General features: G+C 45.4%; 1 protein-coding gene across 1 annotated transcript; it reads right to left on the bottom strand.

Moving 5' to 3' along the window:
* Window positions 1–462: 462 nt before the first annotated feature.
* neff1 (neuronal intermediate filament family member 1) lies at window positions 463–12,347 on the bottom strand. The gene is made up of 6 exons (XM_071922221.2): window positions 11,604–12,347; window positions 8,399–8,716; window positions 8,015–8,139; window positions 6,745–7,109; window positions 676–714; window positions 463–470 (listed from the first exon to the last, which is right to left on the bottom strand). Exons 1-6 carry the CDS (start codon window positions 12,345–12,347, stop codon window positions 463–465), a joined length of 1,599 nt encoding a protein of 532 aa, XP_071778322.1.
* Window positions 12,348–12,667: the final 320 nt, after the last annotated feature.

Below are 12,667 nucleotides of genomic sequence, written 5' to 3'. Positions count from 1 at the left end.
AGACAGAAGGATAGAGAGATGGAGGGAGGAGAGAGAGAGAGAGGACAGAAACAATGAATGAAAACAATCATCTTTGTGCTTGAAAAGGAGTTGGAGACAAGTGTTGAAGAGTGACAGTCATCCTATCCTGACCCAACTGTTTTTAAAAGCTTATAAGAGTTCTCCTATGTGCATAATGACAACTATTACTAACATGTGGTGAAAAGTAAACCCCTAAACAGTGAGTACAAGCTGAGCATTGCTGGCAGTGTCCGAAACTGTCACTTCAACCCATTTGAGAAGGTTTCAGAAACCCAATGAGCCAGCCAGCCAAACCTCCAACGTGCAATAGCAAGGTCAAAGAGGAGTGTGCGTTTAACTCGGTTTAAAGAGGAGATTTAATTACTTGCGTCCGCCCATCAACAGGGATAGGGAAGGGTGGTTGTTGTTGATTGCTGAGGTTCGGGATTTATTGCTTTATCTCTACGGGCCTCGGGAGGGCAGTGGAGGAGGAGAGCGGTTCAATTATGTATGCTCCTCCACCACAGCAGAATGTGCTGACGGCACAGCTCACCACGCACGCAGCGGCCCGGCCCAATCAAGGACGCCTACCCACACACACTCTCTCCGGCCACCGGTCTGCGGAGCAATGCGATTGATCAGATTCTTGAATTTTCAATAAATCTGCCCTCTGACACTCTCTCTCCCTCTCTCTCTCTCTCTCTCTCTCTCTCTCTCTCCCATCGCAGGCCCCAGTGGCCCATGCCAAGTCATAACTCTCCTCGTGTCACGGAGGAAAGACTCAGCATCACTCACACTGTGTCCGGCATACAGAGAGACAGGCTCGGGCTGCAGCAGCATGTAATGGGATTTACACGACAACAGTTAAAAAATTGTTAACTGTAATCATGTGCAGTTATTGACAAACACTGAAATCAAAAACATCAGCGATTCAGGCATTTTTGAGCAGAGCATTTTCCACATGTTACCATAATGGCATGTAAAGATTATGATAATGAGACTGGTTTTAAGTTAATCATTTGAGTGGTACATTGTGTTTTAGGCAAAGTCATCAAAAAGGAAGCGACCCATGATTTAGTGGATGTATTGAGTCATGTAATGGATTACATTTGGAAAGTAACCTAACCCTCTCTGCAGACAGCGACGGTCGGTGTGTGTGTGTGTGTGTGGGACAACACACACACACACACACACCGACCGTCGCTGCCAACACTAACAGATGCAAATGTTGCGGTTACACCCCAATAGAAAGACAATGAGTAACAGAGACCGTTTTCATCTTTATCCTTATCTCTTTTCCAGTATTGACAGTGATGAAAAGCACCACTCTTTAACTTCTTGATATAAGATTTCCCTGTGTGTGTGTGTGTGTGCAGAGAGGAGTGTGTGTTTTCTGTCCTTTACTTTGCTGTATCATGTTGCATTTTCCTTCCCTGAAACCCACGTGTGCTTCTTTTCATCCAATACCTTAGTCGAAAACATTTGCCAACATTCTGTGGTTTTCTATCGATCGCCTGTTGGTGCTAATAATGTTTTTGCCACTGTGCTGATGCTCCCCCCCACACACACACACACACACACACAGAGGGCTACAGAGTGTGAGCAGGGAGACAAATAGACTCGAGCTGTGATGAAGTCCTTGCCGTTGACGGCCGCGCCGGTGGGCCACTGTTGGCAGCTACCATCCATCTTTGCCGGCCCCATCTTTCACCTCTGGGTGCAGGCTGAGAGAAGCTGAGATGAGCAGATAATAAGCAGCTATGCAGCTCCGCCCATTAGCTAAAAAGGGGAGCGGCTGCAGCCTAAAGGTTAAAGAAGACGCCGCCGGTTTGTTCGCTGGCGGTGAAAATCTGTGTGGGGGAAGTGAAGTGAAGGAGTAACTCTCTTGTTTTCCAATAACAACCGCTGTCAAGGTGCCTTCAAGCAAGGCACTTAACACTGTAAATATTCAAGTGATGCTGCCTAGAGGCCAACAGTAACAAGGTATGAACATGTGTAAGTGAATGAATGTGAAGCAGGAGGTTGCTGAAAAAGAGAAAAGGTTTAAATAAAGGTTTTCTAAATGTTTTTTTCTGTGGACTTAATCCTCTCCTCAGTCAATGTCAGCTTCATTCTGCAGTGATGTGTGAGTCGATGAGACTTTGAGATACCAGTGACGGTCACCCTCATCTGACTGTGTCCCGCCTCTGGACAGCTCGCATTTGTCGATTACACTGGAATCGTCTGAAAGCGTTGGGACGAACAGTTCATTGATTATTTTTTTATCAGAAGGCATGTGAGACCTTGGCAGATGAGATGATGAAAAACACTGTCAAATCTAACAAAAAAATCTAAGACTCAAATGCAAAAAAATAACCGATTATGCCAAGCCTTCCCCAGGCAATATTCAGAATAATTTCAATTGTTAATCACATTGAGGTGATTTGCATTCAAATACAACTGCCTTATCAGCCTCCTATTCTTGGGTTTGTGTATAGGCCTGCTAGATCCAATAGATCCTATTTAGATTACTTGTAGCATTGATGGAACAACAGAGGATAATAAATATATGTTTTTTCGTGATTTTAATATTAATTTGGAAGGATACAACTGTCTTCAAGGAATGGCATAGATGCATATGCTGCATTTCAGATTGTCTGTCTCCTTACATATCTGTGTAATTGGTTTCTCACAGGACAGTCTTCAAAAGTGTGGAGGCAAGCAAAACTATATCCAATAAGGACAGTAAAAAGTCCTTTAGTCAGTAGACCAATTCGTCTTTTACCAGAGTATAGTGAGCAACCAGAAATGGGACAGTTCGTCCTGGACTTCTCATATTTCACATCTCTGCAAGAAAATAGTTAGTAACAAGAAGGTATCTGCCATGGAAGGTACTGGGACAAGTAAGCCAAGTTCTGATTTCACTTTTCACTTTACGCTTAGCCCAGGGCAAAGAGCAGGTTCAGAGTCTTCGTAGCCCCAGGCCAAGATGGCCGTTAGCCCGGGACTACGAGGGCTTTCACACTGGCAATTCAAACAGTTCAAAGTGGGTTAACCCTGACTTCAGCCCGGGGCTAGCTGGTCCTGGTCAAGATCAGGGTCAGCAGGGTTATCCCCAGAAACACAGGGTTACAGTATGCTAATGTGAAACGGGGCCAAAATCAATTCTTAGAATGTGTAATGTGAAAATTGCTACATCAAATAAATTATTGTGCCAGTGTTTGATGTAATGCTGCAACTGGAGAAATAAAGAGTCTGCAGATTGCACAAAATAAAGCAGCAAGGATAATTTTAAGATTGACATTCCAATTTTACAAATGAATAATGCGCTGCAGTGGACATCTGTTAAAGATATAATTGACAATCTGTTTTATAGTGCCCAAAAGAATAAAATGCCCAGATTATTCTGTAACAGATTGAAATTTGTTGAGTAGGCACTCAGTCACTTCCAGAGCAGTTATGACTTCAAACTGTGTTTTCCCAAGATTTAAACAGAATGTGGTAGCAGCAGTATCTTCATGGAATAAGCTTCCTGATGCTACTCAGAGCTTATTCAAAGGACAATTTATAAACCATGTTCAGAGGTCACTGGGTCTAGATTTTATATTATAGTTGTTTTGTACGTTTAATCTATCCATGAATCCTGTGAAATTATATATGTATTCATGAGTGTGTATATTTGTATGTTTTATTTGTTTTTATCTGTATGTTTTATTGGTGCATTTTATTTTGTATTGATTATAGTGTGTTTTTAATGTAGGAATGTAATCAAAATAGCGTTGTCCTCATTAAGTTCCACCTCATCCCTATCAACAAGTTTTCAAACAGCATCATTGGTTATTATGGTGAATATTATTGCTATAATACTGTGAATAGTAATATACAGATTCCACTCTCTTACAATAGATTTACTGCATATATTGCTTTTACTCTCTTTGTTGTGTTTGCTAGTTTTTAGATATTAATTTATGGATAGCATCATTTGTTGTTAAGGCTGAACTTTTGAATGTATTTAGCTGTAAATAGAACTGAATAGATATCACTCTATTCTACAGTAGTTTTAATGCAATCATCAAAAATTCAAAATTTCCAGATATAAACCTATTCACATAACACAGTTAACAGCTATGGAATGAAATTACATTCACATCTAAATATCATTTTCACTTACTGTCATGTCACTTCTTGCTATGTCAAGTCTACTGTATATACTACATGCATGTATTATTACTGAAATTGAAGACACAGGGAGAAAGTGTCTAGTTAATAAATGTCTTGTTTGTTGATGTGCACCTATGCACATCACAGAGGTTGAAGCCTTAAGCAATGGGGTTTTATTTACATAATTTTCCCCTTATTGTTATTTCAAGCCTGTGTATGCATACAGTCACTTCTCTCATGTTTACTTCTGGGTTTTATGAAACTGAAGACACGGGGAAACAGTGAACATTTGGTTAATAAATGTCTTTATTTGGCTTTGAGAGGAATATCACTGCATGAGATAGCAGCACATACAGTCACAGTTGTATAGCAGAACGGTCTGTAAAGTGTCAGCACTCCTCCACCACCCCAGAAACAAGTGAGATGCAGGTGAAAATATGTTTTTTACTTTCAGTCATGGTTAAGGCAATTTTTTTTTTTATTATTTCTAACACTCAACAAGCAAAAATCTATCCCATCCCCAGATATTCAAGCTCCAAGACTCAGGCCATGCATTCATGCCCGTTGGTTGATTCATTTGTCAACAACGAAAAGTAATAAAAAGCCAAGGGGGTGAAATTAGGAAAAACAGATAAACACCCTCCATCAAGTCTTTGACATCTTTATTTTACGTTGCAATCTATGCCTTTCTTTTCACTTCTGTTCTCTGGAAGCTTACAAAAAAATAGCTTGAGAACAACAGGCCATTTTACAGTAGGATCCTGGAGTTCATTGGCCATATGCTCAGGAAAAATGTCCCGTTTTCACAGCTCAGATTTGTAAACCTCCTCTCACACGGCCATGTGACACCCACCCCTCCCTCCCTCCCTCCCTCCCTCCCTCCTCCACTTTCATTTTTAACCTGACCTAGAGCCTGCTATCTGATTCCTCCTCACACAGCTTGTGTCTCCCCGTCAGACTGCAGGTTGCAGTGGGTGTTGGTAGGGGTTCGGGGCTATAGGCGGTAGAAGGGGTTATGGTGATATTAGCCCTTGTATGCGGCGCCGTACCATGTGACCATGACCCCGGCGGCATCTGCCCCGCCTGCCACATGCAGTCTGAGTGGAGGGCCGTCGATGTCACCGTCAGCTGCCCGAACGCTCACAGCCACCCTCGCCTTCTTTCACCTTCTTTCACCTTCTTTCCTATCTCCAGCTAAAGAAAAAAACAGCAACACTAGATGTTTGCCTGAGGGAAAAAAAAAAACAGAAAAGCAAGGCTGGTTTTCTCTAATATGGGAAGGGAAGGAGTTTGGATTCTGGCAGGTTAGGTGACTGATTTATACTACTCATTGACAAATGAATCAATCAAAGGGGGGGTAATTCATACTTCAAAAAAATAATAATATATGTGATATATAGCAGCAATTTAAACTCTACATTTTTCATTCCCAAAGGTTTCCCCAATAGAGGAGCTGCAGCATAACCCAGTCCTCCCTTCTGAAAATACATCCCTCCCTCCCAGCACATTTGAACTTGGTATATACAGTTTTCCAGAGCTCCGGGTTGCCATTCTTGCCGTGCTGTGACACTGCAGTGACAAAAAGAGGAGGGGGGGAGGGGGTGAATGGTTAACGCTAAATGCTTACATTTCCTTTTGTCGTGGTGGGAAGAGATGCAAAACCAGGTGGGGGGGGGGGTGGGGGGGGTGGGGCAAAATGGACAGAACATTCTTTCTTTCCGGAGTGAATGAAAGAGAGGCGTGGAAAAGCATTCACCTGCTGTGCGAAGCTGTGTGGTTGTACTTGTCGTTCGGAAAGAAGCCGTTTGCACTTATGAAAAGGAGGCAGGGTTTTCTCCCTCTGGATTTCGAGCTAACATCGGCTGGAAGAGCACCTTCTACGATAAAACCCCCTACTTACAGTAGGCTACTCTCCAACTTTTATATGTAGAAATCAAATAGCACCGTAAAAGTTGGACGGTTGAGTTGTTTCCTATGCTCCAGACCTGTGCGCTGATCTAAATGTCAGTGTGCTACCAGAATTGTGACTTTTCAGGGTTTTGGATTGCTCTTAAACCCTCATATCGATCATTAATGGCACATTAACTGCGGCTCACATAGGGCAACATCATCCCCCGCTTCAAGCTTATCACATTTCCTGGCATCATGCTCGCTTTTCTGTCCTTCACTCTGCATTTCTATGATGTAAAATCACAAGAGAGGCTCCTAAACACTCTATCCAGGATATATGAGTGGATGAAGCTCTCCTGCCATGTCAGTATATCTGTAGGACATCACTCTTGTCTATTCCCTCTCCATCTCCAGCTAGTCCAAGCCTCTTCTCCATCTAATAAAGTTTAGTTTGAACACTAATCACTTGTGAATTGCAGAGCAAACAGAGACAAACAGAGTGGAGTGTGCAGAAGTGTGTGTGTTTGTGTGTGTGTGTGTGTGTGTGTGTGTGTGTGTGTCTGATGAAGCAGAGATCAACAGGGGACGGGACCAGATCCGTATGAGTGAGTGAGTGAGACAGAGAGTGGATTGGTGGGATGAGGAAGGTATTGATGATGATGATGATGATGGTAACGATGTTGAAGATGACAACTCGAGCAGTTTAGCTCTTGCTGTTCTTGCCGGTGGCGCCTCCCTTCTTCTTATCCTTCTCCTCCTCCTTCCCCTTCGGCTTCTCCTCCTCCTCCTCCTCCTCTTCCTCCTCCTCCTCGCCCTTGCCCTCCTCCTGGTCGTCTCCCTCCTCTCCCTCCTCCCCCTCCTCGGCCTCCTCTCCCTCCTCCTCGGCCTCCTCTCCCTCCTCCTCCTCCTCCTTCTCCTCCTCTTCCTCCTCCTCCTCCTCCTCGGGCTTGGCTCCGGCCCTCCTGTACGCTCCCAGGGTGTAGGTGCGGGCCGACGAATAGGAGAAGCCCGGGTAGCTGGACTGGAGCATGGCCCCGCCCACTGTGCTGAGGCGGCACTCCTCGCCCTCCAGCAGCTTCCTGCATAGACAGACAGACAGAGGGAGGGAGGGAGGGAGATAACGTCATCGTCTACTCCGGATTGTTACTATTATTATCCCAGTGTGTTTCTCCTGGGGGGGATATCATATCATTGGGATATCAGTGGCAACACCTCTGCTGTCTGTTTTGGCATATTAGCCCAGAACATCGTTACTGTTGCTGTTGCTGAGTTAGATTACTGGAAGTTCTCACGCTGTATCGCTTCCCCTCATCTATCTTGTTGCAGTGGGGAAAGAATTGATCCCTCCATGTGAAAGAGGGATATCAACTTGCATAAGACAGTAATTTATCCCTGAGTTTTCACCGAAAAGAAAAGAGTTTCATTCCCGCCATTTGAAAAAAAATGCTCTTATAAACAGATTTTTGGCGTGAAATTTAAGCACATTCCTGGCTACTATTAAAGTCATCTAAAGACCTTTCATTGCAAAATGATATGTTTCTCTGGATAGAATTGATTTTTTTCCAAATTGCATATATAGCATCATGTGAAAGCCTTTTATCTCCAAAATGTCAAGATGTTTTCTGGATTTAAAAAACAAAACTGTCCCTTTTGTTTATGGTTTTTTAGTTTATCCAATACGTTTTGAAAGGGTTTCACAAGGTAATAGAATTATCCCAACTCAGAGAGGAGCATGTAATATTCCCACTGAAGTAAAATCATGAAAACCACCAAATCATATGACAACAGCAACATGTAAAACGCAATAATCACCATTATTGTTGCTCATGTTTATGTTAAAAACTAAATGTGTCATAGAATCTCATGTGGGATGCGGCCATGTACGGCACAACATAAAAATAACACTCAAATTCAGGTCAATTCACTCTCCCAAAAACGGATTAACCCTCTACTGTCAGAATATGTCTGTGTGAACATGTCGGACCTGTAGGCAGCGATCTCGATGTCCAGAGCCATCTTGACGTTCAGCAGGTCCTGGTACTCACGCAGGTGGCGGGACATCTCTCCCTTGGTGCTGCGCAGGGCAGACTCCAGCTGCTGGATGGTGTCCTACACACACACACACACACACACACACACACAACATGAAATATTAGCACTTGTGTTATGTCATCTTGTGAATAGGGATGGTTTCCTACACACATACACTGAAATAATAGCATTTGCATTGCATTGCAAATATCATCTGAGATGCTTTTGGCTTATCACACTGAACAAAGAGAGGGTGCATTGAAGATTAAAGTGATGGAGGCAAGCAAATACACAAATAACAACAACAAATTCTCCCCGCCCCCTGCCGTTTACGTACCTGCATCTCTCCAATTTCGTTGCCGTGGCGATCCTCCATCTCAGCGATCTGCCTCTCCAGGGCCTCGTTGTGGCCCCTGAGGGACTCGATCTCCAGGGTGCGGGCCTGCACCTGCCTGCGGTACTCGCTCAGCTCCTCCTTGGAGTGCTTGATGGCGTCCTGGTTGCGGGCGGCCGCCTCGGTCACGTTGGCGAACTTGGAGCGGTACCACTCCTCAGCCTGGACCTGGTTCTTGGCAGACAGGTTCTCGTACTGGGCCCGGATGTCTTTCAGGGCGGCGGCCAGGTCCGGCTTGCTCATGTCCATCTCCACTGACACCTGGAGAGAAGAGAGGGGGAGGAGGGGAGTGGGGTCAGTGGGGTCAGTGGGGTTTGGAAGCATTAGCGCTTATTATTATGATGTTTATACATACTAGTAACATCTGTAAGTAAGTGCAGTGACACTTGTAACTTAATCCATGCATATCATATTTCCAACTAATACAGTCTACATGTGTGCCAGCATACATTTAGAGAACTGCATAATTGTTTGCATTCTATTTTATTGCTGTATCGTTTGTATTTGTTTTTTATTGCTTATTTGTATATTCTATTTGCCTTTCCCCCTGCTGAATCATATTACTTTTGCTGCTGCAAAAACCTAATTTCCCTACAGGGATCATAAAAGTTTTCATCTCATCCTGAGTAATGGGCAGCAGCCTACAGGTTACAGAAGCAGGATTGTGAGCGGGAAGTCGCCAGTTCAAATCCCTGGACCAGCCGGGAAAATGTGGGTGAGGACAGTGAATGAGAAACACTCTCCCCTCCATCAACATCTAGTGTCAAGGTGCTCTTGAGCAAGGCACTGAACCCCCAGCTCTGTGGCCACCAGTAGAGGACTGTGGTTGTACTGGGCCGCTCCCAGTGTGAATGTGTGGAACTGTATGAACGTGGAAAAGAGCGAGCATGCTCAGTCGCCTTCCGCTGCATAAATAAAGCTCAAAAACGATCTTGATGCAAATAAATAGACTCCTAACTTAACTGTAAGAGCTGTTTGCTGTGTGTTTGATGTGCTGCCGTTAGCAGACTGTATTTCCTTCGGGACAGTAAATGGTATGTATATACAGTATATTATGTATATGGTGAGCTCTCTGTGTTGCAGCTGCTGAGGTGGACTGCTGCAGGGCTGATGAATCGACTGCTGACTCAGGCTTCTCTGTGCTGGAGGGAGCTGTGCTGTCAGTAGCTTATATAGCAATAACATTCCCTGCAGGCTGGAGGAGAAACCCTGGAGGAATCTCCCCGGCAACCATCACTCTGCTGAATGACTCACTCAATACTGGACATTGTCTGTATTGATTTCTGCGCAAAGTTGCACTAAAGTTGCAGGCTGCAATATTTAATTCTTTCTCTCCAAAGTATAAATGTATTTTGTCTTTTTAGTTCACCCTGCACTGCAGCTTGATCAGTGGTAAAGTTATATAAGTAATAGCTCCATAAAACTCTGAGTAACCTTGAGGAGCTTCTATATTTGAACATGAATCAATAATATTGACTGCTTTGTAAATGAGAACAAGTCCGCCTGGTACGTCCGTCCGTCCTGTGTGTGTGTGTGTGTGTGTGTGTGTGTGTGTGTGTGTGTGTGTGTGTGTGTGCGTGTGTGTGTGTGTTGGGTTCCCAGGCAAGAACTACACAACTTGTTTTTTTGTTGTTTTGTTTTTTCCAGACTAAGCAGTGCAGTATTGAATGATGAAAGATGTTCTGTTGTAAAAACATGAAGAGGACAGTTAAGTTGAGTTAGTCTGGATCAAACCATCTGCTGGTGCGCTGCTCAGAGTTGATCCTGCCCTGCCTCCTGGGACGACCACACCCCTGGATTATGCGCTATTTCTCCGCATTTCTCAACCCTCCCTCCCCCACCCCCCCCCCTCTCTCTACCTCCCCTAAGGACAAATCGCTATAATATTCCCATAATATCCCTACAGGGACTTATAGTGTGTCTGTGGTACTCCATAGGAAGTTTATAGTGACCTTATCGCACTTTGGGGCATTTTTTTAAATCCCCCATGGCATCACTGTAACATTCCTATAATACTCTTATAATATTCCTTTAGGGACTTACAGTTTTGCTGTGATGCTTGTATAGTAGCTTTCTAAAATGTATTATAGGATAACTATATTTATACTTTATATCTTGCAAGGCTCTCTCTCTATCTTCCTCCCACACACACACTCAGCACTGTGCACAGGCACGCACGGCACTAATGCACCGATTACCTGCTTGCGCAAAAAAAAAAAACGCATCAACAGACGAGTCCCGCATACAAACTCCCAAACATGTAACGATTTCGTTTAACTTCACTTTAAACTTGGCATGAGTGCGTGACGGGCCCCGGTGGACGCTGCAGAGACGATCATTTGCCCGTTTTATGACGGGCGGGGGGGGGGGGGGGGGGGGGGGGGGGGGGGGGGCTGCGAGGGGGGCGAGGTGCTGAAACGGAACTGCAGTGCCATCAATTTTCCAGTGCGCAGTGTTCAGTTTGCACGAGGCGCAGCATGCTGTGCATACAGACACACACAGTCCACATGGCAGCTATTAGAGACTTAATTTATGACCCAACTGTGACACTAAGCTGTTCAATTCCTCATGTGAGGAGAGAATAGTGAAGAAATGTTTTCACTGTTAGGACCCTGCAGGGAACTTGCCAAATATGTAAACAACAAGTAGGCTATTTACATTTTAGAATTCTATAATGAATATTATACAATATTATAAGGATATTATAGCGATACTATAGGAGATACAAAAGTACAATAAGGTCATTATAACACACTATTTAGTAGCACAGACTGACTATCCTCACTAACATCACTAACTAAGTCCATAGGAATATCATAAAAATATCATAGTGATGTGGAGATGTGACAGTGAAAATTGATAACTGATCACAAAGGTGAGTCTATTTGGATATTATGGTGATTTTTGGCTAGGGTAAAGCATGTAGCCTATGTTGCGGGGATATGACATTGAAAACTGTTGATCATGGAATATTAAGGTGATGTTTAGTTTGGGTAAGTTCATGCAGTCTGTGTGGTGGGGCTGTGACAGGGTGAAGGAATATTCTAGTGGTTTTGAGGATGGGACATACTGGTGCCTGGTAATAAATGTGACTCCTATATGGACTATGAGGTGTTGTGTGTGTGTGTGTGACCGTGCAGGCTGGTACCTGTGAGGCCTGCAGCGACGTCTGCAGCTCCTGCAGCTCCTCCTCATGGACTTTCCTGAGGAAGGCGATCTCGTCCAGCAGCGACTCAACTTTCTTCTCCAGCTCCAGGCGCGCCAGGGTGGCGTCGTCCACGTCCTTCCGGTAGCCCCTCAGGGTGTTCTCCGCCTCCTCGCGCAGCCTCGTCTCCTCCTCCAGCTTCTCCCTCACGCGCTCCAGCGTCTCGTTCATCTGCACGCAGTCCAGGTGCATCTGGCTCTTCTCGTGCGTCAGCTCCTCCACGCGCGCCCGCAGCTCGCGGATCTCCTGCTCGTACAGGTCGTGCAGGCGCGAGGGCTCGTTGTGGCGCTGACGCAGTAGCGTGACTTCGGCCTCCAGCACCTTATTCTGCTGCTCCAGGTTGTGCACCTTCTCGATGAAGGACACGAAGCGGTCGTTGAGGCCCTGCAGCTGCTCCTTCTCGTTGGTGCGGATGATCTTCAGCTCGTTGGTGACCGCCGTGGACTGGGTCAGGTCCATCGCGGGGTCCGGCACGGAGGAGAAGACGCGGCCAGCTCCCACAGACCTGCGGTAGGAGGAGGAGAGCACGGTCGGGGCGCCATAAGTGCGGTGGCTGCTGCGGTATCCCGAGGAGAGCAGGCGGGACGGGCTGCTGCTGCTGCCCAGAGCCACGCGGCCGGACCGGGGGGCATCTCCGAAGATCTTCCGATAGGAGCTGCTGCTGTACATGTCGCTGGAATAACTCATGGTTCGGCGGTGTCCGGTCCCACTGCTCTGTGCGGGAGAGAGTGCGTGCGTGTGAGAGTGTGTGTGTGGAGTTTCGGAGTGTGTGAGTGTGAGTGTGGGAGAGAGAGAGAAAGTGAGATGCGAGTGAAGTCTGGCCAGGACAGGTGCTTTTATAGTGAAGGCGCCGGCGCATCATTTGACGCAGGGACAACAGGAGATGAGGGGAAACCTGCAAGCTTTTGCAGAAAGCCTCCATCCTCTGGGGAAACACGAATTCACTCATGCAGCTCCTCTTTTCAGCCTCGTACCTCTGACAAGCTCATCACCAGCCGACTGGAACA

Source organism: Centroberyx gerrardi, chromosome 8 (genome assembly GCF_048128805.1).
Source record: "Centroberyx gerrardi isolate f3 chromosome 8, fCenGer3.hap1.cur.20231027, whole genome shotgun sequence".
Classification (NCBI taxonomy): domain Eukaryota; kingdom Metazoa; phylum Chordata; class Actinopteri; order Beryciformes; family Berycidae; genus Centroberyx; species Centroberyx gerrardi.
This window is presented reverse-complemented; position numbering and strand designations above follow the sequence as displayed.